General features: G+C 43.1%; 1 protein-coding gene across 1 annotated transcript in view; it reads right to left on the bottom strand.

The window, feature by feature from the left end:
• LOC110535095 (electrogenic sodium bicarbonate cotransporter 4-like) overlaps positions 1–4,900 on the bottom strand; it is a 36,321-nt gene extending 31,421 nt beyond the window's left edge. Inside the window, exons 1-2 of the mRNA XM_090191037.1 lie at positions 4,849–4,900; positions 26–253 (exon numbers count right to left, since the gene is read on the bottom strand). Of these exons, the coding sequence (XP_090047163.1) occupies positions 26–253; positions 4,849–4,900 (280 nt within the window). The remainder of the gene's footprint in view (positions 1–25; positions 254–4,848) is intronic.
• Positions 4,901–27,879: the final 22,979 nt, after the last annotated feature.

Here is a 27,879-nt window from a genome sequence, read left to right as displayed (position 1 = left end):
ATTTGTCACGCAGACCATGACTAACTTGTGCGGTTGATGTCTTGAGGAACTTGGAGGTCATGTGGGTCCATGAGTCCCTCCTCTAGGTCCCTGTATCTGTCTCTGTCATCATGGTCATGGTGTCTATGGTGGTCGTAGTGTCTGTCCCCCCTCTCCTTGTCTGCTGCCTCACGGCCCCCCGCAGAACGTCTTCGCCGGCGTTTCCGTCTGTACCCACGAGGCACCGGGACACCGATGTAGATGTTCTGCTGGTCTGTGGACAAACGGTAATGCAAATTACATTAACATCAAAGTTGGTTACTGGGACACTAATGCAGATGGACTAATGGCCTGTAAACAAACCGTAATGTAAAGTCACATTAACATACATGATTTAAATCAGTCATTGAGGAGAACGTACTGCAAACATGTATTACAGAAACAGAACGTCCTAAAAAAGACATTAAACTGGGCTTAATGATAGTTTTACATTATTTAGAAAAGCCAAACAACAACCTTGACAGACTAACATAATCACGGAGTCCTGCCACATCATTCATTAATCCCTGGTACAGAAAGGGACATTTCCATAAGTGTTCAATCATTGAAACAAACAATGAATAAATTATGATACAGTGTTCATGTCTGTTTCTCTAATAAATAAACCATTCTCAAGTATTTCAGTCAGGGTTGAATGACAAAGAAAAATCATTCTTATCAATGATTTGCATGTAAAAGATGACTCTTCTTCTACACAGTGTCTTTTCTTACATGACATACTTTGTCATGTTTTCCTGTCAGCTACTAACAGCAGGAACCATGTCAACGTTTGTGTTGTTTTACATTACTTTGATACCAACTGTACTGTCGCTTTGCAATGGACTCCTTTTTGAATATCAATGCATGATCAAGTTCATTTTATGCAACAACTACATTAAAACACAATTAGAACATTGTTCTAAATTGAATAATATTCTGTTTGCCGAAAGGACCCCCCAAAAATGAACCTAGCATGTGAGGCCTGAGGGGTCAGCCAGATCTACTCAGGGTTTTCTAAAGTTATCCAGCTTCAGTTAGCTTCCCATTCCAGCTCAGGCTTCATCCGTGCTAGGACAGTGGATATTACTCTTCTGCCTGCCACTAACTCTAGCAGGCTTTTAACTGCGCGTGCATGTCGCACGTGACTAGTCGAATTCTGAACTCTTCATTGAGACAATGCTGAAACATCAAGCCATGGGCAAGTTAGTGTCATATTTTAATTTGTGCCGAAATCAAAATGAAAGAAAATCTTGCAAATTCAGCAGTCTTTTAGAAGTTCCGTCTACACAGCCTCCTCTTCCTAGTATTCTGATGGCTAATGTCCAATCGCTGGAAAATAAATGTTGAACTCAGAGAAAGGCTTCAATCGCATAGGAACATCAGAGAATGCTGTGTCTGTTTTTCAGAGACATGGCTTACGGACAATTCACTTGACTCTGCTATTCAACCAGACGGCTTTTCCATTTTCCGTATGGATTGAACAGCGGCTTCTGGTAAGAGCAGGGGGAGGGGTATGCATTCTCATCAACAAAACATCTCAAGCTCCTGGTCACCCAACCTGGAGTTTTTCATGCTAAAATATGCCGAAGGAATTCCTGTGTTGTTATCACAGTGTGTACCTACCGCCACAAGCAAACATCAAGGCGGAACTCAGCGAACTGTACAAGGACATTAGCCAGCAAGAATCCTCTCACCCAGAAGCAGTCTTTATTGTCGCAGGAGATTTTAAAACAAAGTATCACCAACATGTATCCTGCCTCATGAGAGGAAACAATGTGATGGACCATGTATATTCAAACATCCGTGACAGAGGCAGAATCAAAGCTGCAGGACTGTTTTGAGAATACTGATTGGAATATGTTCAAAGAGTCTACTCAGGACTCATCCATCAACATTGAGGAATAAATACCATCAGTCACAGGCTTCATTAGGAAATGTGTTAATGATGTTGTAACAACAATAACAATCTGTACATACCCAAACCAAAAACCCTGGATGAATGGTGAAATCCGTACCATGCTAAGAGCCCATACTGCAGCATTCAATGTCGGCAGAACAAATGACTCGTTGACGCGCAAAGCTTACAAGTCAAGCAGGTACAAACTCCGCAAAAAGATGATACAAACACAAACTTGAATCGATGTTCGACAACTCAGAATTCCGACGCATGTGGCAAAGACTACAGGCTATCAGGGACTACAAAGGCAGATCCAGATGTGTGGTGCTCACTGAAGGCTCTAGCTGCTCCAGATGACCAGGTGCTTTTGCGCTCCAAGGCAGAATAATGGGTCTGGACACTGCCCTCTACACCTGGGTCCTGGATCCTGGACTCCCTGATGGGCAGACCACAAGCTGTGAGGATTGGCAACAGCACCTCCTCCACACCGACTCCAAACACAGCCCCCCCACCCCGCAGGGGTGTGTCCCCAGCCCTCTGCTGTACTCCCTGTTCCCCCATGACTGTGTTGCTTTGCACGACACCAACTCCATCATCAAGTTTTCTGATGACACCACGGTTGTAGGCCTGATAACCAACAACAACGAGTCAGCCTATAGGGAGGAGGTAAGTGAACTGGCATTGTGTTGCTAGGACAACACCCTGTCCTTCAACGTCAGCAAAACAGAGGAGTTCTAGAAACAGAGGAGGGAACAAGCCCTGATCCACATCAACAGGACTGCATTAGAGAGAGTCAGCAGTTTTACGTTCCTGCGCGTCCCCATCACAGATAACTTGACATGGACCAACAACACCCCCACTCTTGTCAAGAGGGCTCAACAGCGCCTTTACCCACTAAGGCGGCTTAAGAATTTTGGCTTTCCACCCCGGGTACTTGCCAAATACTACTGCTGCACCATCGAGAGCATACTGACCAATTGCATTATGGCCTGGTATGGGAATTGCTCGGTCCATGACCGCAAGGCCCTCCAGTGTGTGGTGAAGTTCGCCAAGTATCTCACTGGGACTGTGCTCCCACCCATCCAGGAAATATATTTGTAACAGTGCCTGAGGAAGTCCCAGGGAATCATCAAGGACCACACACAACCCAGCCATGAGCTGTTCAATCCCTTACTGTCAGGCAGACGTTATAGAAGCATGAGGTCTCATACCAAAAGGCTCAGAGGCTGTTTCTATCTACAAACCATCAGAATGCTAAACACTTGAACTGGACTGACCACCTGCTCTGATTCTCCGCACACATGCACTCACTCACTCAATCACGCACACAGACAGACACACATCCACACACACATACACGCACGCACGCACGCACACACACACACACACACACACACACACACACACACACACACACACACACACACACACACACACACACACACACACACACACACACACACACACACACACACACACACACACACACACACACACAGTCTTGTACAGCTAACAATGGAACACACAATTCAGTCCCATTCAACATCCAATTTTCTCTAACCCCTGCCCTGACCCTGAGCCTGCCTTCCATCCTGTACCTTTTCCCTCTACTCTGGATTACCGACCTCTGCCTGCCCTGACCCTGAGCCTGCCTGCCATCCTGTACCTTTGCACCACTACTCTGTATTACCGACCTCTGCCCTGACCCTGAGCCTGCCGGCCGTCCGGTACCTTTGCCCCACTACTCTGGATAACCAACCTCTGCCTGACCTGACCCTGAGCCTGCCTGCCATCCTGTACCTTTGCCTGCCTGTGTTCGAAATTAATAAACTTTTGTTACTTCGACATTGTCTGCACATGGGACTCACCTTCAAACTTGATACCTAGCTCCTAACCCTAAAGCTAACCCTAGCTCCTAACCCTAACCCTAAACCTAATTATAACACAAACATTAATTCTAACCTGAATCCTAAACCCATTAGAAATAGCATTTGACCCAGTTGGTCAAATTGTTGTTTGTTTACTATTCTTGTGGGGACTTCTGTTAAACACATCCATCACAACTGCTGCCACTAGATTCTTAGTTACTATTGATAATACTGCACAATTTAAACACTTGCCCCCCGATCCCCCATTCCCCTATACTCGTGTAAATATTGGACTATAAATTGTGTCTTCCTGTATTATACTCATGCGAAAATGTTTATTATATTCTACTGAGCCATTTACTTTATGTTCGTATTCTTATATTTTATTATTTATTATTGTTGTTGCATTGTCGAGAAGGAACCCGCAAGTAAGAATTTATTTGGACGGTGTGTACCATGTGTACCCTGTACATACAACTAATAAAACTTGAAACATGAAAAGTTTGTGACATCCGCCTCAGTGCAAAACTAAATACAGAGAAATCAATGCTGGAACAACAACATACAGCCCTGCTGGAAATACACACATCCCTGTTGCCAAATGGATAGATAGGGGCCTGCTTAGGACATGGCGAACCACACTGAAAGTACATACACACATGCACACTCATATTCACATATAAAATGGTATCCAATGCCCATCATGATCATGTTCTTCTTTCATCGTTGTTATTGCCAATTATCATCACATAGGACATGATTAATTCTTCAAGATAAACAGCACATTTACACAAATGATCAGATCTAATAATGATACATTAGATACTTAAATACACTGAAATGATGAATGTCAGTTCATTCCATTTTAGCCAGGATAGTCCACTCAGTAATAATACTGTAATTGAAAACAAACAAACTGTAACTCTAAATCTCTCATGTCCATTCTTGTTAGCAACAGACTGATAGACCTATTCCATCATGATAGGTCTATTGTACATTATACATCATGTATTTTTATTGTAGATGAGGACAGTTTCCTGATGTACTGTGCTGTGTCTCACTTACCCTCCTCCTCATCATATCCATGGTGAATGCCCCCCATACCCCGGTCCCCCATACCCCGGTCTCCCATACCCCGGTCTCCCATACCCCGGTCTCCCATTCGCTCATGGTCCATCCTGGAAAAAAAGAAAGACAGAAAAGGGAAGATCTGTGTAAAGAACTGTGTGTATTTAGCACAGTTCACACAATCTTAGTTGACAACCCATCGGTTTCTACGATCAATCAGAGTGGTTAGAATGTATTTGCGTTCTAAAAATCATCGGAGAGGTACTCAGATTCAGACGCATTGCGGAGAAGAAAATATTGTCAGTGAGCGTGGCGTAGCTTTTGGCCGGAGAAAAAGTTTGGATAGCCAGGCAATACACAATGATCATGTTCACAAATTACAGGTCAGTGTGTGTACAGACTGAGTGCTGAACATTTCCCATATCTGGGAGACCCTGAGAATGTAGCGAACGTGTCAAGGATTTGAAGGGCGAGACAGTTCACATATACTGTATGCACTTAGAAGAGTGCTTGCATGGTTGTGACTGACTATATAGCTACTATTGTGTTTGTGTGCGTGTGTGAGTGTCCGTGCATGTATGTTTGAGTGTGTGTGTGTTTGAGTGTGTGTGTGTGTGTGTGTGTGTGTGTGTGTGTGTGTGTGTGTGTGTGTGTGTGTGTGTGTGTGTGTGTGTGTGTGTGTGTGTGTGTGTGTGTGTGTGTGTGTGTGTGTGTTTGTGTGCGTGTGTGTGTGAGTGTCCGTGCATGTGTGTGTGTGTGTGTGTGTGTGTGAGAGACCCAACTGAGCAGTAAGCCATGTGCATTGACCTGCATGTGAGGCTGCTGCTGCTGAGGATCACAGATCAATGTGGAAATAATTAAATGGCAGGTCAACTCAATGGAAATGTAATAATTAAAACAGATGAGCAGAGTACTTCATGCACGTGACATTTTGACATACCACTAGATATGGGGTAATGCCATTCACAATACTTAGGCTTCTCATGTTTGTGTGTCTTACTATTCCCAGGTAACATCATTACGTGGCACACAAAGTTCATAAACAATACTGACTAAACTATACATTCATAAAGTAGCCTGAGGGCATTTTCATGTAAAAAGCCCCATGAGGTTCATAGGGGCACAACACATTTGAAATCAAATGAAAGGTAAGAGTCTATTTAAAAAATAAAAAAAAGATTTATTTACATTTTGTAACTATTTTTCATCCTAAAAATTGGTATTTGATTTCTGGTCAAACAGATGGAAAAGGGGTCTTAGAAAACATCTGTCAGATAAAGTCTTAAAAGGTGTTAGAAATATATCAGAACACAACAATGTTGAAGTAAAGACTCTTGCCAACTAATATCAGCACATATTTAGCTTTGCAGAAATGATTTATCTTCTGGACAACCCCTCGCTCTTTCTCTTCTCTCTCTCCAGTTAATGTCAACACTACCAACTATTACTGACACCTACCCATGAGTCCCCTTTCTTTCCATATATTGTACTGTAACCTGCCCTCTCATGCACCCAGCACCAACTGATACCGGACGTGGGAAATGAGTTGACATTTTGTCAATCCAAATCTGAAATAATCATAGACGTCTGCTTCACAAGTTTGGACAACACAGTACAGTACAGTATAGTGCAGTACAATACAGAAGAGTAAAGAAAAATATAGCAGAGGATAGGTCAGTGCAATACAGTACAGTACTGTACAGTAGAATAAGGTTTAGTACAGAAGAGCACATTAGAGTAGAGAACAGTATAATTGATTGTATTGTATTGTACTGTACTGTACTGTAGAGTACCCTACTGAACTCTATTCTACTATAATGTGCTGTGCTATACTGTACTCTACTGTTCTTTACTGTGATGTCCAAACTTGTGAAACACATCAGTCTATGATTGATACAGGTTTGGTCCAGTGCGGACCAACAAAATGTGGTCTTGTTTGGGGGCGGAGACTCATTCGGGGCAGCAGGTAGCCTAGTGATTAGAGCGTTGGGCCAGTAACCGAAAGGTTGCTAGATCGAATCCCACGAGCTGACAAGGTAAAAATCTATCATTCTACCCCTGTTCCTAGGCTGTTCTTTCTGCAGACATATTTGAAGCTTGATTCAAATTAGATATTTAACAGAGTTTTTAGAAAACGTGGTCACCGATGAAGATTTTACCATCATTCTGTTACCTAACTTTGTACCTGCACTATTCTTTAAGTAAATGTGCTTTTGAACAATTTTCAGTGGAAATTGTTAAAAGTAGTAATTGTGCATAGAGTTGGCTGATTTGTTTAACTTTGCAATCAATGGTTTTTGTTTGACATACATTTGAAGTATAATATCTGCGTCTCAGCGTCATTCTGTTACTGTGGAATTGCCCCTGACTACATTAACTCCACTTTAACACAAAATCAACAAGCATAAAAAGGGTAACAATAGTTAATATCCATTTCCTTTCAAACTATACCACCCGTGTATGCCTTGCTACCAACTATGAGTCCACCCTTTGCTAATATCACAATCCAACCTACAATTACTATCAAATGGATAGCAAGCAGAGTAGGAAAAAGCTTGGTTAAGGCCATAGATGGTTAAGGCTGTGTTGAGCCTGTGTTGAGCTTGCTTTGCTCCTGTGTGTGGCTCTTGTTACTGCTGGCTTCCTGTGTGTGTAATTAGTCCTGTCACATCAGTGTCCTTCACACCCAGTGGGCAGGCTGAGTGGGACCTGCAGGCCATCACCGCTCTGCTCTGACAGCCTGATCGATCCGCCTGCAAAGGCACTTAAACTCAATGTGAACAGCCACAGCACACTGATACAAACACTGGTTCTCTCTCTTTCACCCTCTCTCTCTGTCACTCTCCCTTTCTCTCTCTCCCCTATCCCCCCTTTTCTCTCTCTACTCTCTAAACACACGTGCACTGCACTCCCCCATCTCACCTTGGTGCACAATCAATAGTCACATCACATCTGCCTTGCAGATTATACTGTTTCTAGCTCAAAACAACACCTGCACCCCAAAAAGTCCAGCCCCTCTGACATTTCTGTTGTATGAGTATCAGGAACCGTACTGCTTACAGTTATTATTTCATTTGCTATTTAAAGATCAAATAAAGTGGTGTTTAATACATTGTAAATCAGTTTGCAGCAATTTCATTCCATGAAACCAAATTACATTAGCAGTTATCACAATTTTCTGTTCAAACATATTGTTTCCCAAAGATATGACACATTGAGTTAATTAAACAACATTTAGTTTTGTACCCCAATTATGTTTATTCCCCAAGAACATTGCTTCTTAGATCAATTTGCTCAAAAACATCAACTGCTTAAAGACTTCACTGTCATTTTTGTGCCCATATCTCTACAAGACTGTTCATTGACAGGCGCCAGTTCATATATATATATATATATGCTGGGATATCCAAGCCTACAAGATAAAACATAATACCCAAATTAATATAACAATTCGTCAAGTTTCAACAATTTATACAGACTTTAGGAAATCATCATCTGTATTTCAGTAAGTAGTTGACAGTGTGAGTTTCAGATCTATTTGCCATCTCCAGCAGGGAGCCTTGATTCTGCAAATGGAACCAGACTAAACAAGACCCAGAGGACATGTTAATATATGCACAAAGAGGGCTTACCTGGTGTAGTTTCCTGGCCTGAAATGAGCAAATGGAGAGAGAGACAGGTCTTCTGTTAATTGCAGGGATGCATCAATGAAAACATAGTCTACTGTACCAATGGAGCTCTAATGAACTACTGACAACACCAAACTGAGGAATGGGGAAGAGTTGTTCCCCCCCCCCCTCTCATCTCCCTAACTCTCTTTCTCTAAACGGACAACTGGGACTGAGGCTGGGCTACAGGCTGGTTTGGGTGCTGGTGGGGTTGACTGATCAACCTTCTACAGTGATATGATTACTCTATATGTGACCATAGGAATTCCCTCACTCACACACATACCCTTCAGCTGACCAGGGCATATTTACATTGTCAGTTATACCGTTTTTTATTTTATTAAATTGAACACTGGATGCCGGTTCCACCATCAATGAGGTGTACTTATTTCGAACACTAGTTTCCCCCGCCACACACAAATAAACCAACTGTTATATACCTTCTGTCTAGAGAAACTACATCATCATTGATTGTCACTGTAGTAGGCTTGCCTGATGTGACGACTCATCTTGGATTTAACTCCACTTCGCTCTCTGAATCTGCCATCCTAGAAGTCGCTGTCAAAAGGAAGGGTGTTGTACAAAAGAAAGTGGAATGCTAACAGAATGTGGGGGGGGCACCTGGATTTGTATTTTATATTTGGAATCGCATTGTCTGAGAGAGATTTACACGGTTAGCAAAATGTCACGCCAGAATAAGCCTACACGAAACACAGCGCTTATTTGAAGTGTTTCTAAAGTCCTCTATGGGAAAACTGAATGGTCAAAAAAACGATTGTAACCATTTCCCTGTTTGACCGCTAGATTTGATGGGCATTATGACTCATACTGTGGTACTCTATGATGGTATTACCCAATAATTTATATGTACACTAGATGACTGACGGGGGGCGCTGTTTTGAAGCCACTGCACCTCTATCTTCACACTCCCCCACCATTGTAAAACATATTTTGGAAGCTATAGAAAGGCATTTATTAATGTCTATATTTGTTTTTGCCACATTTATTCTACTACAGACACCTTAATGTATACTTTTACATAATATTATGTGAGCTAAACATATACGTATTTTTTTATCCTTAAAGTATGATTTTTTGAAAGTTCTAATGTTACTGTCCCCACTACAACAACAAAATAGTTGAATACATGTCATTTTGTCTTCGAAACATTCATTTAAATACTGTAGAATGAACTCTACTTGAGGACTGAGGACTGCAAGCTGGATCGAATCTCTGATCTGACAAGGGAAAAATCTGTCGTGTCTGCCCCTGAACAAGTCAGTAAACCAACTGTCACCCGGATGACGTGGATGTCAATTAAGGCTGCATTGTGTGATCCTTCCTTAACCCATAAGAAGTTGACTGCTTTAAAATGGTGTAAGTCCTCAACAGCAAAGTCCATGCAAAAATGTGTTATTTCCAAGCATCTATCTCAATAGGTTTTACTGATCAAAAAAGGAAGGGATGATTGGTTTTATATCTTTTAAAATAACCTCATATGGGTTCCTCTAATTGTTCAGATTTTTGTATATCAGCTACCAATCACATTGCATTTTATTTATAGCCATTAAAAAAAAAAGGGTGCTTGCTATCCAGGTTCCTTGGGACATTGCTTGAGAGGGAAATCCAGTAAATATTGTAAGTGAATATTTAAGAACTCAGTGCTATGCTGTCTTGGATATATTCACTGATGCATCTAAGGACCCTAAAACAGGGAGGACAGGTGCAGCTTTTAGTGTTTCTGAGTTGAAGGGAACATTGAGAAAAAGAGCAACAGATCATTTATCTGTTTACACAATGGAGTTGTTATCTGCTCTGTCTCATCTGCAGCACTGATGAGTTTAAATTAATTTGTGTCAAAGGAGCATCCAAGATGTATTATATGTGATTATGCAGTGCCTGTTTAGGATGAGACAGCTGGGGGTAATGCTAGCAGTGGCGTGTATTCATGGGTGCCATGAGAAGCCATACTTCCCCAAAAAATGTACCAATATGTAAATTCTATAGCATAAATTAATTGATCTTGCGTCTCTGTGTGTTTCATAATTTTCCTTCAGTTTGCAAGAGGCTGAATGTCTCTCACAGGAGAAAGCATCCGAGCGAGAAAAACAGCACCCCTCTGTCTCTCTACGTGTAGGTCATCTAACTGATGCTGTCTGGTCCAAACCAGCATGACATCGTTGCCGCCCATAGCACTGAAGGCAAAGGAAGCAAGCTGAGCACTTGGCCTCCCTTGATAAATAAAAGTTTTAAAAATGTCCTATCAGCGTTGAGCTAAAGGAGCGAGCTCAACTGTGAATTGTCCTGGCGCACCAAAAAAAAGTGTCAATGGAAGCCAGCTTGGATTTAGCGTCAGTCCTATCAAATCCCATTGAGAGCATATGTCATTGACAGAAAAAACTTGAATTGTTGCATTCCAGCTAGCTAAAATTGTCTGGTTCCTAAATTAGCCATGGATGGAGATAAAGATTTGGACTTCTGGTTTTACTTAATTCTTTGTACTGGCCAATATTTATAAAGGCAATTCTGATCCAACCATTAATTCATACATTGTTGTGCCCCTGGCCTGGGAGGATGGAAGTTCAGTATGTAGCTAGATATAAAAGGCTAATGTTAACAAGCTAACGTTGCCCATGAATGGAAGTTAGACTAGCGAGCAAGCATTTTAAACAGGTAGCCTAGGACAACAACAAATTAAAAGGTGTACTGTATGATAGAGTGATAGACCGTTCCCTACAAGTAGGGTGAGTCAACATGTTTTTCTACTTGCATGAATGCGCGCACACACACACACACAGAAATCAGAACCATGGACAGCCACACCATATTTAGTTTAAGTTGATTGGACTAAATCGTTTTTGGTATCTTGTAGTTGTCACTGTATTAGACTAAGCAGAGGTGATTTGATGATGTTGATATGTTAAAGTTGAAATGGTGCTGGAATAGTGGAGGCAGCTCCTGTTTTCTTTGTGACTTGTGGTGACTCCATAACTCTGTGTTGTCGTATGTTGCCATGCCATGCTATGTTGTTGTCTTAGGTCTCTCTTTAATGTAGTGTTGTGGTGTCTCTCTTGTCGGGATGTGTGTTTTTTCCTATTTTTAAATGTTTTTATTTTTTATTTTTAATCCCAGCCCCTGTTCCTGCAGGGGGCCTTGTGCATTTTGGTAGGGCATCATTGTTCTTAACTGATATGCCTAGTTAAATAAATGTTACATTTTTTTAATTTTTTTTTTTATCTCTGTAGTTATAAACCAATAGTTGTTTAGTTGTCCGAAAATGGTGGAAACATTAACTTGCTTGACCATGCTGTGGGTCATGCAATATGCTTTGTGGACTTACCTGGACAGAGGTCGCTATCCAGTTTTGTGATAAAACAAAGGTGTGGTGAATGTATTCTGCCATTGTGCCTTCTAATTGTCTCGGCCTTTAGGCCTATATATCACGGTCGCAAGGCAAATTAATTAACATGTTGTAAAGTAAACAAAGGGGGTGCTCGCTCCAAGCAGGCTCTCAAACATCCTAGTATGATATGATGATGTTGAAATCCTGATATGGAAATATCAATCAGTAAAGCAGAAGCCAATGGGATAGAATTAACAGTGGTTAAAAACAAATGTCAAGAGTTGTGGAACAGCGAGGGAAAGGGAAGAGAACTGTTTAAGATCCAGGAAAAGGTGGGGGCAGGGACGTCCTCAGGTCGAGAGAGAAGGGTCTACTTACCAGAATGCATTGCAAGCATAGGCAAATAGAAATTGCCTAAGCATTAGATGTCCAATGCAGTTGTTTTTATCTCAATATCATTTCTGGCTAACAAGTAAGTACATTACTGTGATTGTTTTCTATTAAAATGGTAAAAACAAATAGCTTCTTAGCAAAGAGCAATTTCTTAAGCAACAATTTTGCTAGGACTTGATTGGGAGTGGCTTAAGTGGGGAGGGGAAAACTGTTGTCATGAATTCACATTGGAAGAACATCTCCATCCCACCAAAACAGACAGACACCTGCTTGGAAATAGGCTACAATGACACCAACATTATGTGATAAGGAATAAAGCAAGATATATGGCCTACCCAACTCAATTTTATTATTTTTATTTCACCTTTATTTAACCAGGTAGGCCAGTTGAGAACAAGTTCTCATTTACAACTGCAACCTGGCCAAGATAAAGCAAAGCAGTGTGACAAAAACAACACAAAGTTACACAAACAAATGTACAGTCAATAACACAATAGAAACATCTATCTACAGTGCAAATGTAGGGGGGTAAGGCAATAATTAGGCCATGGAGGCAAAATAATTACAATTTAGCATTAACACAAGCGATAAATGTGCAAATGATGTGCAAGTAGAGATACTGGGGTGCAAAAGAGCAAGACGATAAGTAGCAATATGGGGATGAGGTAGTTGGGTGTGCTATTTACAGATTGGCTGTGTACAGGTACAGTGATCGGTAAGCTGCTCTGACAGCTGATGCTTAAAGTTAGAGAAGGAGATATCAGTAATTTTTGCAATTCGTTCCAGTCATTGGCAGCAGAGAACTGGAAGGAAAGGCGGCCAAAGGAAGTGTTGGCTTTGGGTGACCAGTGAAATATACCTGCTGGAGCGTGTGCTATGGGTGGGTGTTGCTATGGTGACCAGTGAGCTGAGATAAGGCGGGACTTTACCTAGCATAGACTTATAGATGACCTGGAGCCAGTGGGTTTGGCGACAAATATGTAGTGAGAGCCAGCCAACGAGAGCATACAGATCGCAGTGGTGGGTAGTATATGGGGCTTTGGTAACAAAACGGATGGCACTGTAATAGACTGCATCCAATTTGCTGAGTAGTGTTGGAGGCTATTTTGTAAATGACATCGCTGAAGTCAAGGATCGGTAGGATAGTCCGTTTTACGAGGGTATGTTTGGCAGCAATAGTGAAGGAGGCTTTGTTGCGAAATAGGAAGCCGATTCTAGATTTAATTTTGGATGGCTTATTGTGAGTCTGGAAGGAAAGTTTACAGTCTAACCAGACTCCTAGAATATGTGGACAACTACAAATACCTATGTCAGAACCGTCCAGAGTAGTGATGCTAGTCGGGCGGGGGGGTGTGGGCAGCAATCGGTTGAAGAGCATGCACTTAGTTTTACTTGCATTTAAAAGCAGTTGGGGGCCTCAGAAGGAGTGTTGTATGGCATTGAAGCTCATTTGGAAGTTTGTTAACACAGTGTCCAAAGAAGGGCCAGATGTGTACAGAATGGTGTCTGTGTAGCAGTGGATCAGAATCACCAGCAGCAAGAGTGACATCATTGATATATACAGAGAAAAGAGTCGGCCCGAGAATTTAACCGTGTGGCACCCCCAGAGAGACTGCCAGATGTCCGATTTGACACACTGAACTCTATCTGAGAAGTAGTTGGTGAACCAGGCGAGGCAGACATTTGAGAAGCCAAGGCTATTGAGTCTGCCGATAAGAATGCTGTGATTGACAGAGTCGAAAGCCTTGGCCAGGTCGATGATTACGGCTGCACAGTACTGTCTATTTTCGATGGCGGTTATGATATTGTTTAGGACCTTGAGCGTGGCTAAGGTGCACCCATGACCAGCTCGGAAACCAGAATGCATAGTGGAGAAGCTACGGTGGGATATGAAATGGTCGGTGATCTGTTTGTTAACTTGGCTTTCGAAGATTATGGAAAGGCAGGGCAGGATGGATATAGGTCTATAACAGTTTGGGTGTAGAGTGTCTCCCCCTTTGAAGAGGGGGGATGACTGTGGCAGCTTTCCAATCTTTGGGGATCTCAGATGATATGAGAGGTTGAAAAGGCTAGTAATGGGGATTGCAACAGTTTTGGCGGATAATTTTAGAAAGAGAGGGTCCAGATTGTCTAGCCTTGATGATTTTTAGGGATCCAGATTTTGCAGCTCTTTCAGAACATCAGCTCTCTGGAATTGTTGAATGAGAAGCAGGAGAGTGTGGGCTTGGGCAAGTTGCTGCAGGGGGTGCTGAGATGTTGGTAGGGTGGAAAGCATGGCCAGCAGTACAAAAATGCTTATTGAAAATATTGATCAAATCAAATGTTATTTGTCACATACACATGGTTAGCAGATGTTAATGCGAGTGTAGCGAAATGCTTGTGCTTCTAGTTCCGACAATGCAGTAATAACAAGTAATCTAACTAACAATTCCAAAACTACTGTCTTGTACACAGTGTAAGGGGATAAAGAATATGTACATAAGGATATATGAATGAGTGATGGTACAGAGCAGCATAGGCAAGATACAGTAGATGGTATCGAGTACAGTATATACATATGAGATGAGTATGTAAACAAAGTGGCATAGTTAAAGTGGCTAGTGATACATGTATTATATAAGGATACAGTCGATGATATAGAGTACAGTATATACGTATGCATATGAGATGAATAATGTAGGGTAAGTAACATTATATAAGGTAGCACTGTTTAAAGTGGCTAGTGATATATTTACATCATTTCCCATCAATTCCCATTATTAAAGTGGCTGGAGTTGAGTCAGTGTCAGTGTGTTGGCAGCAGCCACTCAATGTTAGTGGTGGCTGTTTAACAGTCTGATGGCCTTGAGATAGAAGCTGTTTTTCAGTCTCTCGGTCCCAGCTTTGATGCACCTGTACTGACCTCGCCTTCTGGATGATAGCGGGGTGAACAGGCAGTGGCTCGGGTGGTTGATGTCCTTGATGATCTTTATGGCCTTCCTGTGACATCGGGTGGTATAGGTGTCCTGGAGGGCAGGTAGTTTGCCCCCGGTGATGCGTTGTGCAGACCTCACTACCCTCTGGAGAGCCTTACGGTTGAGGGCGGAGCAGTTGCCGTACCAGGCGGTGATACAGCCCGCCAGGATGCTCTCGATTGTGCATCTGTAGAAGTTTGTGAGTGCTTTTGGTGTCAAGCCGAATTTCTTCAGCCTCCTGAGGTTGAAGAGGCGCTGCTGCGCCTTCTTCACAATGCTGTCTGTGTGAGTGGACCAATTCAGTTTGTCTGTGATGTGTATGCCGAGGAACTTAAAACTTGCTACCCTCTCCACTACTGTTCCATCGATGTGGATAGGGGGGTGTTCCCTCTGCTGTTTCCTGAAGTCCACAATCATCTCCTTAGTTTTGTTGACGTTGAGTGTGAGGTTATTTTCCTGACACCACACTCCGAGGGCCCTCACCTCCTCCCTGTAGGCCGTCTCGTCGTTGTTGGTAATCAAGCCTACCACTGTTGTGTCGTCCGCAAACTTAATGATTGAGTTGGAGGCGTGCGTGGCCACGCAGTCGTGGGTGAACAGGGAGTACAGGAGAGGGCTCAGAACGCACCCTTGTGGGGCCCCAGTGTTGAGGATCAGCGGGGAGGAGATGTTGTTGCCTACCCTCACCACCTGGGGGCGGCCCGTCAGGAAGTCCAGTACCCAGTTGCACAGGGCGGGGTTGAGACCCAGGGTCTCGAGCTTGATGACGAGCTTGGAGGGTACTATGGTGTTGAATGCCGAGCTGTAGTCGATGAACAGCATTCTCACATAGGTATTCCTCTTGTCCAGATGGGTTAGGGCAGTGTGCAGTGTGGTTGAGATTGCATCGTCTGTGGACCTATTTGGGCGGTAAGCAAATTGGAGTGGGTCTAGGGTGTCAGGTAGGGTGGAGGTGATATGGTCCTTGACTAGTCTCTCAAAGCACTTCATGATGACGGAAGTGAGTGCTACGGGGCGGTAGTCGTTTAGCTCAGTTACCTTAGCTTTCTTGGGAACAGGAACAATGGTGGCCCTCTTGAAGCATGTGGGAACAGCAGACTGGTATAGGGATTGATTGAATATGTCCGTAAACACACCGGCCAGCTGGTCTGTGCATGCTCTGAGGGCGTGGCTGGGGATGCCGTCTGGGCCTGCAGCCTTGCGAGGGTTAACACGTTTAAATATCTTACTCACCTCGGCTGCAGTGAAGGAGAGACCGCATGTTTTCGTTGCAGGCCGTGTCAGTGGCACTGTATTGTCCTCAAAGCGGGCAAAAAAGTTATTTAGTCTGCCTGGGAGCAGGACATCCTGGTCCGTGACTGGGCTGGATTTCTTCCTGTAGTCCGTGATTGACTGTAGACCCTGCCACATGCCTCTTGTGTCTGAGCCGTTGAATTGAGATTCTACTTTGTCTCTGTACTGACGCTTAGCTTGTTTGATAGCCTTGCGGAGGGAATAGCTGCACTGTTTGTATTCGGTCATGTTACCAGACACCTTGCCCTGATTAAAAGCAGTGGTTAGCGCTTTCAGTTTCACGTGAATGCTGCCATCAATCCACGGTTTCTGGTTAGGGAATGTTTTAATCGTTGCTATGGGAACGACATTTTCAACGCACATTCTAATGAACTCGCACACCGAATCAGCGTATTCGTCAATGTTGTTGTCTGACGCAATACGAAACACGTCCCAGTCCACGTGATGGAAGCAGTCTTGGAGTGTGGAGTCAGCTTGGTCGGACCAGCGTTGGACAGACCTCAGCATGGGAGCCTCTTGTTTTAGTTTCTGTCTGTAGGCAGGGATCAACAAAATGGAGTCGTGGTCAGCTTTTCCGAAAGGGGGGCGGGGCAGGGCCTCATATTATTGTAGATTTATCGGTGGTGACAATGTTTCCTATCCTCAGTGCAGTGAACAGCTGGGAGTAGGTGGTCTTTGAGTTTGAAGGTACAGTATCACGTTGAGTAAATCCCAAGAGAGCTGCTCTTATCTGCCCTTACTGCTTGAGAATAAGCGATTGAATGGAGTTCATGATTTAATAGAATTTCCATATCTAATCTCAAAGGCTAATAAGGAAGTATATCTCCTTTCATATGGTTGACAAAAATGGCATTTATAATTTGAGTCCTCGGGAAAGGATACAATGACCTCTGCCTTTGCTGTGATAATATGTATGGCCATGCTTCAGTAGGAAATAAATTATTTTCTCTTATATGGACTGTCTCGCTACTTCAGAGGTAGACAAAAAGAACAGGGATTCCTAGTCAGTTGCACAACTGAATGCATTCCACATTCAACCCAACCCCTTTGAATCATAGAGGTGTGGGTGGTGGCTTCCTTAATCAAGGTCCACATCATCAGCACCAGAAGAGATTTTGTTAGCTCAGAGATTCGAACCAGCAACCTTCCAGTTACTGGCCCAAGGCTCTTAACTGCTAGACTACCTGCCACCGGCTGACTTTTGTTGGAGCGGATGATTGGCTGGCCGAAACAACATAATTATAATAATTTGTACACTGCAAATTGACCACAACTAAACCCTAAATAGTGATTATATATGAACAACAAAACACGAATTCAGTTGAAGTCGAAAGTTTACATACGCTTAGGTTGGAGTCAATAAAACTTGTTTTTCAACCACTCCACAAATGTCTTGTTAACAATCTATAGTTTTGGCAAGTCAGTTAGGACATCTACTTTGTGCATGACACAAGTCATTTTTCCAACAATTGTTTACAGACAGATTATTTCACTTATAATTCACTGTATCACAATTCCAGTGGGTCAGAAGTTTACATACACTAAGTTGACTGTGTCATTAAACAGCTTGGAAAATTCCAGAAAATGATGTCACGGCTTTAGAAGCTTCTGATAATTGACATCCTTTGAGTCAATTGGAGGTGTACCTGTTGATGTATTTCAAGGCCTACCTTCAAACTCGGTGCCTCTTTGCTTGACAAATTGGGCATCAAGACGTCAGAAAAAAATGGTAGACCTCCACAAGTCTGGTTCATCCTTGGGAGCAATTTCCAAACGCCTGAAGGTACCACGTTCATCAACAGTAGGCAAGAATAAACACCATGGGACCACGCAGTCGTCATACCGCTCAGGAAGGAGACGCGTTCTGTCTCCTATAGATTAACGTACTTTGGTGCGAAAAGTGCAAATCAATCCCAGAACAACAGCAAAGGACCTTGTGATAATGATGTAGGAAAAGGTACAAAAGTTTATATATCCAAATTAAAACGAGTACTATATTGACATAACCTGAAAGGCTCAGCAAGGAAGAAGCCACTGCTCCAAAACCGGCATAAAAAAGCCAGACTACAATTTTCAACTGCACATGAGGACAAAGACCGTACTTTTTGGAGAAATGTCCTCTAGTCTGATGACAAAATAATACAACTGTTTGGCCATAATGACCATCGTTATGCTGGGAGTAAAAAGGGGGAGGCTTGCAAGCCTGAAGAACACCATCCCAACCGTGAAGCATGGGGGTGGCAGCATCATGTTGTGGGGTTTTTTTGCAGCAGGAGGGACTGGTGCACTTCACAAAATAGAAAATTATATGGATATATTGAAGCAACAACTTAAGACAAGAGTCAGGAAGTTAAAGCTTGGTCGCAAATGGGTCTTCCAAATGGACAATGACCCCACCCCAAGCATACTTCCAAATTTGTGACAAAATGGCTTAAGGACAACAAAGTCAAGGTATTGGAGTGGCCATCACAAAGCCCTGACCTCAATCCTATAGAAATTTGTGGGCAGAACTGAAAAAGCGTGTGCGAGGAAGAAGGCTACCCGAAACGTTTGACCCAAGTTAAACAATTTAAAGGCAATGCTACCAAATTCAAAGTGAGTGTATATACATTTCTGACCCACTGGGAATGTGATGAAAGAAATAAAAGCTGAAATAAATCATTCTCTCTACTCTATTATTCTGACATTTCATTCTTAAAATAAAGTGGTGATCGTAACAAACCTAAAAACAGGACATGTTTAGTAGGATTAAATGTCAGGAATTGTGAAAATTTTACTTTAAATGTATTTGGCTGAGGTGTATCTCAAATTCCGTATATCTTGACTACCTAGGTTTTCAAGGCCCTGTTAGAATCACCTGTGACAGCGATTACAGCGTCTTTCTGTTCACATCTCTAAGAGCTTTGCACACCTGAAATGTTCAATATTTGCGCTGTAATGGGATATTTTTAAAAACCGTGTGAAACTGTCCTATTATAATGTCCTGTTCTTCTGAGTATAATTTAGTATTGGATACCAGCTTGCTCCTGTGTCCTTGTAGGAGAACTGAAAGTCCCACCCAAGAACAGGAAACTATAAAGATACGTGCTTATCGCCCAATGCTTCGGAATTCAGACTATCTGCACTGCGCTGTGTAACTCTGTTCTCATGAGTTCACAAAAATAAAGAATCTTAATTTGACTTGGACTCCAGCAAATCCTTATTTTATAATATCCACCACAGCACGTTATTCTTTTTTAAATTCTTCAAACTCTGTCAAGTTTTGTTATGTTGATCATTACGAGACCAACATTTTCAAGTCTTGCTATAGATTTTCAAGATGATTTAAGTAAAATCTAACTGTGCACAGGAACATTCAATGTCGTCTTGGAAAGGACCTCCTGAGTGGCGCAGGTGTCCATAGCTGGCCACAATTGTTAGGGGAGGATTTGGCCGGGGTCATTGTAAATAAGAATTTGTTCTTATTAACTGACTTGCCAAGTTAAATAAAAAAAGTATATTTGGCATTGTGTTTTAGGTTATTGTCCTGCTGAAAGGTGAATTTGTCTCCAAGTGTCTGTTGGAAAGCAGACTGAACCAGGTTTTTTCTGATTTTTTTTCTGTGCTTAGCTCTATTACGATACTTTTTATCCTAAAAAACCCTCGTCCTTGCAGATGACAGGCATACCCATAACATGATGCAGCCACCACATGCTTGAAAATATGAAGAGTGATGTGTTGTGTTGGATTTTTCCCAAATATAACACTTTGTATTCAGGACATGTTTTGCAATTTCATAGTGCCTTATTGCAAACAGGATGCATGTTTTGGAAAAATGTTATTCTGTACAGTGTTCCTTTTCACTCTGTCATTTAAATTAGTATTGTGGAGTAACTGCAATGTTGTTGATCTCTCCTCAGTGTTCTCCTATCACAGCCATTAAACTCTGTAACTGTTTTAAAGTCACCATTGACCTCATGGTGAAATCCCTATGAGATTTCCTTCCTATCCAGCAACTGAGTTATCAAGGACGCCTTGAAATTCAGTGCTCAAATGAGGGACATTACAGGTAATTTTATGTGTGGGGTACAGAGATGATTATAGTAATTCAAATCATGTTAAACACGATCATGCAACTCATTATGTGACTTAGCAAATGTTTACTCCTGAAATTACTTTGGCTTACCATAACAAAGGGGATGAATACTCATTGACTCAATACATACTCAATTCAGTTTCTCATTTTTAATTAATTTGTACAAGATTCTAAAAACATAATTCCACTTTGACATGATGGGGTATTGTGTGAAGGCCAGTGACACAATATCAAATGTTATTGGTCACGTACACATATTTAGCAGATGTTATTGCGGGTCTAGCGAAATGCTTGTGTTCCTAGCTCCAACAGCAATATCTAACAATTCACAACAATACACACAAATCTAAAAGTAAAATAATGGAAATAAAGAAACATAAATATTAGGACAAAAAATGTCGAAGTGGCATTGACTAAAATATAGTAGAAGAGAATACAGTATATACATATGAAATGTGTAAAGCAGTATGTAAACATTATTAAAGTGACAAGTGTTCCATTATTAAAGTGACCAGTGATTCCATGTCTATGCATATAGGTCAGCAGCCTCTAAGGTGCAGGGTTGAGTAACTGGGTGGTAGCTGGCTAAAGGTGGCAATTTATTAACAGTCTGATGGCCTTGAGATAGAAGCTGTTTTTCAGTCTCTCGGTCCCAGGTTTGATGGCCCTGTACTGACCTCACCTTCTGGATGATAGCAGGGTGAACAGGCCTTCACTCGGGTGGTTGATGTCCTTGATGATCTTTTTGGCCTTCCTGTGACATAGAGTGCTGTAGGTGTCTTGGAGGGCAGGCAGTGTGCCTCCAGTGATGGGTTGGGCGGAACGCACCACCCTCTGGAGAGCCCTGCGGTTGTGAGTGGTGGAGTTGTTGTGCCAGGCGGGCGATACAGCCCGACAGGATGATCTCAATTTTGTTTGGTGCTGGAGAAGAAGCCTGATGTTTTACATGTCTCCATCCAAATGTGTTTTTTTGCACGTTTATTTGTGTTGTTTTGTAACTTATTTTTTCACTAATTTTGTACATAATGTTGCCGCTACGTCTCTTATGACCAAAAATAACTTTTGGACATCAGGACTGTGATTACCATGGACTGGCAGAATCCTTTTTTTCCTTTAATGTGTGTGACGAGCCCGACGCAAATGATATACTGCTTTCTCGGGAACAGACCCAGATCCCCGGGATTTGCGTGAAGAGGAGGTGAAGAAAAAGGGGCACGAGGGCGGGATGCCTTCTGAGAATTCGTAGGCGATCGAATAAACCCCCACTTCCTTCCATTCGGCTAGCAAACGTGCAATCTTTGGAGAATAAAATCGATGACCTACTCGCAAGACTAATCTACAAACGGGACATTCAAAACATTGAAATCTTATGCTCCACAGAGTCGTGGCTGAACGGCGACACTGTCAACATACAGCTGGCTGATTATACGCTGTATCGGCAGAATAGAACAGCAGCATCTGGTAAGACAAGGGGCATAGGACTACGTATTTTTGTAAATAGCAGCTGAAGTTTCGAGCTATTGCTCGCCTGAGTATCTCATGATAACCTGTAGACCACACTATCTACCTAGAGAGTTTTCATATGTATTTTTAGAACTGTCTACATACTGTACCACCACAGACTGAAGCTGGCACTAAGACAGCATTGAATGAGTTGTATTCCGCCATTAGCAAACAAGAAAACGCTTACCCAGAGTCGGCGCTCCTAGTAGCCGGGGACTGTAATGCAGGGAAACTTAAATCTGTTTTACCAAAATTCTATCAGCATGTTAAATGTGCAACAAGAGGAAAAAAACTCTGGAACACCTTTACTCCACACACACATACCAAGCTCTCCCTCACCCTCCATTTGGCAACTCTGACCATAATTCTATCCTCCTGATTCCTGCTTACAAGCAAAAATTTAAGCAGGAAGCACCAGTGGCAAGATCAATAAAAAAAGCGGTCAGATGAAACAGATGCTAAGCTAAAGGACTGTTTTGCTAGCACAGACTAGAATATGTTCCGGAATTCCTCTGATGTCCTTGAGGAGTACACCACATCAGTCATTGGCTTCATCAATAAGTGCATCGATGACGTCATCCCCACAGTGACCGTACGTACATACGTACCCCAACCAAAAGCCATGGATCACAGGCAACATCCGCACTAAGGTAAAGGAAAAACTGCCGCTCTCAAGGAGCGTGACTCTAACCCGGGAGCTTAACGAAATCCCGCTATACCTTCCGACGAACCATCAAACAGGCAAAGCCTCAATATAGGACTAAGATCGAATCGTACTACACCGGCTCGGACGCTCGTTGGATGTGGCAGGGCTTGCAAACCATTACAGACTACAAAGGGAAGCACAGCTGAGAGCTGCCCAGTGACGCGAGCCTACCAGACGAGTTAAACTACTTCTATGCTCGCTTCGAGGTAAATAACACTAAAACATGCATGAGAGCACCAGCTGTTCCAGAAGACTGTGTGATCACACTCTCTGCAGCCGATGTGAGTAAGACCTTTTAAACAGGTCAACATTCACAAGGCCGCAGGGCCAGACAGATTACCAGGACGTGTACTACGAGCATGCGCTGACCAACTGGTAAGTGTCTTCACTGACATTTTCAATCTCTCCCTGTCCGATTCTGTAATACCAACATGTTTTAAGCAGACCACCATAGTGCCTGTGCCCAAGAACACTAAGGTAACCTGCCTAAATGACTACCGACCCGTGGCACTCACGTCTGTAGCCATGAAGTGCTTTGAAAGGCTGGTTATGGCTCACATCAACACCATTATCCCAGAAACCCTATACCCACTCCAAGTTGCAGCAGATCCACAGATGATGCAAATTTATATTGACTCCATACTGCCCTTTCCCACCTGGACAAAAGGAACACCTATGTGAAAATGCTATTCATTGACTACAGCTCAGCATTCAACACCATAGTTCCCTCAAAGCTCACCAATAAGCTAAGGACCCTGGGCCCAAACACCTCCCTCTGCAACTGAATCCAGGACTTCCTGATGGGCTGCCCCCAGGTGGTAAGGGTAGGTAACAACACATCGCCACGCTGATCCTCAACACAGGGGCCCCTCAGGGGTGCGTGCTCAGTCCCCTTCTGTACTCCCTGTTCACTCATGGCTGCACGGCAAGATTGGACTCCAATACCATCATTAAGTTTGCCAAAGACACACCAGTTGTAGGCCTGATCACCGACAACGATAAGACAGCCTATAGGGAGGAGGTCAGAGACCTGGCCATGTGGTGCCAGGACAACAACCTCTCCCTCAACGTGATCAAGTCAAAGGATATGATGGTGGACTACAGGAAAAAGAGGACCGAGCACACCCCATTCTCATCGACGGGGATACAGTGGAGCAGGTTGAGAGCTTCAAGTTCCTTGGTGTCCACATCACCAACAAACTAACATGGTTCAAGCACACCAAGACAGTCGTGAAGAGGGCACAACAAAACCTATTCCCCCTCAGGAGACTGAAAAGATTTGGCATGGGTCCTCAGATCCTCAAAAGTTTCTACAGCTGCACCATCGAGAGCACCCTGATTGGTTGCATCACTGCCTGGTATGGCAACTGATCGGCCTCCAACCGCAATGCACTACAGAGGGTAGTGCGAACGGCCCAGTACATCACTCGGGTTGTGTCAGAGGAAGGCCCCAAAAACTGTCAGACTCCAGCCACCCTAGTCATAGACTGTTCTCTCTGCTACCACACGGCAAGCGGTACCGGAGTGACAAGTCTAGGTCCAAGAGACTTCTAAACAGCTTCTACCCCCAGGCCATAAGACTCCTGAACATCTAATCAAATGGCTACTCAAAGTATTTGCACCCCCCCACCGCCCCTTATTTTACACCGCTGCTACTCTCTGTTGTTAACATCTATGCATAGTCACTTTAATAACTCTACCTACATGTACATGTTACCTCAAATAACCCAGTGCCCCCGCACATTGTCTCAGTACTGGTACCCCCCTGTATATAGTCTCGCTATTGTTATTTCACTGCTTTTCTTTAATTACTTGTTACTGTTATTTCTTATTCTTATTCATATTTTTTAAAACTGCATTGTTGGTTAGTAAGCATTTCACAGTAATGTAACAGCAAAGTTACCTGCACGTGTGACTAATAAAATTTGATTTGATTAGTGGTCAAATTTCTTCAGCCTCCTGAGGTTGAAGAGGTGCTGTTGCACGTTCTTCACAACACTGTCTGTGTGGGTGGACAATTTCAGATCATCAGTGATGTGTACATCGAGGAACTTGAAGCTTTCCACCTTCTCCACTGCTGTCCCATCAATATGGATATGGGCGTGCTCCCTCTACTTTTTCCTGAAGTCCACGATCAACTCCTTAGTTTTGTTGATGATGAGAAAGAGGTTATTTTCCTGTCACCACTCAGCCAGGGCCCTTACCTCCTCCATGTAGGCTGTCTTGTCATTGTTGGTAATTAGGCCTTCTACGGTTGTCATCTGCAAACTTTATGATAACTCTGACTTGTGTGTGGTTTGCTCTGTCATGATTTGGTAATACAGGACATTTCCACGACGGAGGTGTGTGTGGCCATGCAGTCATGGGTGAACAGGGAGTACAGGAGGGGGCTGAGTACGCATCATTGTGGGGCCCCTGTGTTGTTTCCTACCTTCACCACCTGGGGGCAACCCGTCAGGAAGTCCAGCATCCAGTTGCACAGGGCGGGTTCAGACCCAGGGCCCCCGAGCTCGATGATGAGCGTGGAAGGTGTTGAAGGCTGAGCAATAGTCAATGAACAGCATTCTTACATAGGTATTCCTCTTGTCCAGGTGGGACAGGGCAGTGTGCAGTGCAGTGGTGATTGCATCATCTGTGGATCTATTGGGGCAGTAAGCAAATTGAAGTGGGTCTGGGGTGCAAGGTAGAGGTGATATGATCCTTAACTAACCTCTCAAAGCACTTCATGATGACAGAAGAGAGTGCTATAGGGTGATAGTAATTTAGTTCAGTTGCCTCTGCTTTCTTGGGTCCAGGAACAATGACGGACATCTTGAAGCAAGTGGGGACAGCAGACTGGGATAGGGAGAGATTGAATATGTCCGTCAACACCGCAGCCAGCTGGGCTGCGCATGCTCTGAGGACGCGGCTAAGTGTGCCGTCTGGGCCGGCAGCCCTGTGAGGGTTAACACGCTTTAATGTCTCACTCACGTCAGCCACGGAGAAGGAGAGCCCACAGTCATTGGTTGCGGGCTGCGTCCATGGCACTGTGTTATTCTCAAAGAGGGCGAAGAAGGTGTTTAGCTTGTCCAGAAGCAAGACATCCTGGTCCACGACGGGGCTGGTTTTCTTTTTGTAATCCGTGATTGACTGTAGACCCTGCCACATGCGTCTTGTGTCTGAGCCATTGAATTGCGACTCCACTTTGTCTATGTACTGATGTTTTGCCTGTTTTATTACCTTACTGAGGGAATAACTACAGTGTTTGTATTCGACCATGTTTCCAGTCAGCTTTAGCGTGAATGCTGCCATCTTTTCACGGTTTCTGGTTTGGATAGGTTTTAATAGTCACAGTGGGAACACCATCCCCTGCACATTTCCTGATGAACTCCGTCACCGTGTATACATCAATGTTATTATCCGAGGCTACCCGGAACATATCCCAGTCCGTGTGATCAAAACAATCTTGAAGCACGGATTCCGATTGGTCAGACCAGCGTTGAATAGACCTTAGCATGGGCACGTCCTGTTTGAGTTTCTGCCTTTAGGAAGGGAGGAATAAAATGTAATTGTGATATAGTATGCCGAAGGGAGGGTGGGGGAGGGCCTTATAGGCATCCCGGAAGAGAGAATAGAAGTGGTCGAATGTTTTCCCAGCGTGAGTACTACAGTCAATGTGTTGATGAAACTTCGGTAGCATTTTCCTCAAATTTGCTTTGTAAAAATCCCCAACTACAATAAATACGACCTCCGAATATATGGTTTCCAGTTTGCATAAAGTCCATTGTAGTTCCTAGAGGGCCGTCATGGTATCAGCTTGGGGGGAAAATACACGGTTGTGACTACAACCAAAGATAATTCTCTTAGGAGGTAATTCGGTCGTCATTTGATTGTGAGATATTCTAGGCCGGCTGAACAAAAGGACTTGAGTTTCTGTATGTTATCACAATCACACAATGAGTGGTTAATCATGAAACATACACCACGCCCTTCTTCTTCCCGGAGAGTTCTTTATTCCTGTCTGCGCAATGTACTGAGAACCCAGCTGGCTGTATGGACGGGGACAGTATATCCGGAGAGAGCCATGATTCCGTGAAACAGAGAATGTTACAGTCCCTGATGTCTCTCTGGAAGGAGATCCTCACCCTGAGCTCATCTACTTTATTGTCCAGAGACAATACTCGGAAGTGGTGGATGGTGTGTCCACCCCCTGAGTCGGACTAGAAGTCCACTCCGAATACCTCTTCTCCGCCGGCGGCATCTTGGAGCAGCCTCTGGGATAAGTTCAATTGCGTGCGAACAAAGGTTCCAATTCGGGAAAGTTGTATTCCTGGTCGCCTTGCTGGTGAGTTACCGCCGCTCTGATATCCAAAAGTTATTTCCGGCTGTTTTTAATAACACCAAAAACATTCTGGGCTAATAGTGTAAGAAATAACACACACAAAAAAATACTGCAAAGTTGCTTAGGAGCTAGAAGCAGAGCTGCCATGGCTGTCGGCACCATCTTGCTGGTTCTCTATATCTCAATTGAAGCCATTTTAAATTCAGGCTGTAACACAATTATTTATTTTTTTAAGTCAAGGGGTGTGAATACTTTCTGATGGCAAGTATGTCTCTTATTTATTTGTAGGAATAGTTGTTGAACAGATTTCCTAAATAAAACTAATTTTTTGCTGAATTTCTGGTGATTTTATTATTTTTTAACCCAAAACTAAATTCCCCCCACCCCCTACCTAGGCTACATAATCTATATTTCCATAACAATTATTTTGTTTCCCGTCTTACAAATGGTTTTATTCTATTTATAGGACTATATAATTTATTGCAAATGATGAGGCCATAATTGTCCACACAAGATGATGACAGCCTGTATGTCTCTGTCATATGGGGCCTAACACAGACACACACACCCACCCACACACACAGTCTATCTTCTCTATTAAAACTTAGTTAGCTGTAGTTTTTTTAAAGGGCTCAGAAATGATTTGATGTGAAGCATTTTATGAATAAAATCAAAGTCAAAAACAAGGGCAGTTTTACAGCTGGGATCCGTGAAAGGTGAAACAGCGCCAAATGATCGCTCCCAGGCGATGTGGCAGTTTCACCGCTAAGGA

Source organism: Oncorhynchus mykiss, chromosome 11, assembly GCF_057628025.1.
Source record: "Oncorhynchus mykiss isolate SJ-2025 chromosome 11, ASM5762802v1, whole genome shotgun sequence".
Taxonomy (NCBI): Eukaryota; Metazoa; Chordata; class Actinopteri; order Salmoniformes; family Salmonidae; genus Oncorhynchus; species Oncorhynchus mykiss.
The sequence above is the reverse complement of the archived record's forward strand: the minus strand, read 5'-3'. Positions and strand labels throughout refer to the sequence as shown.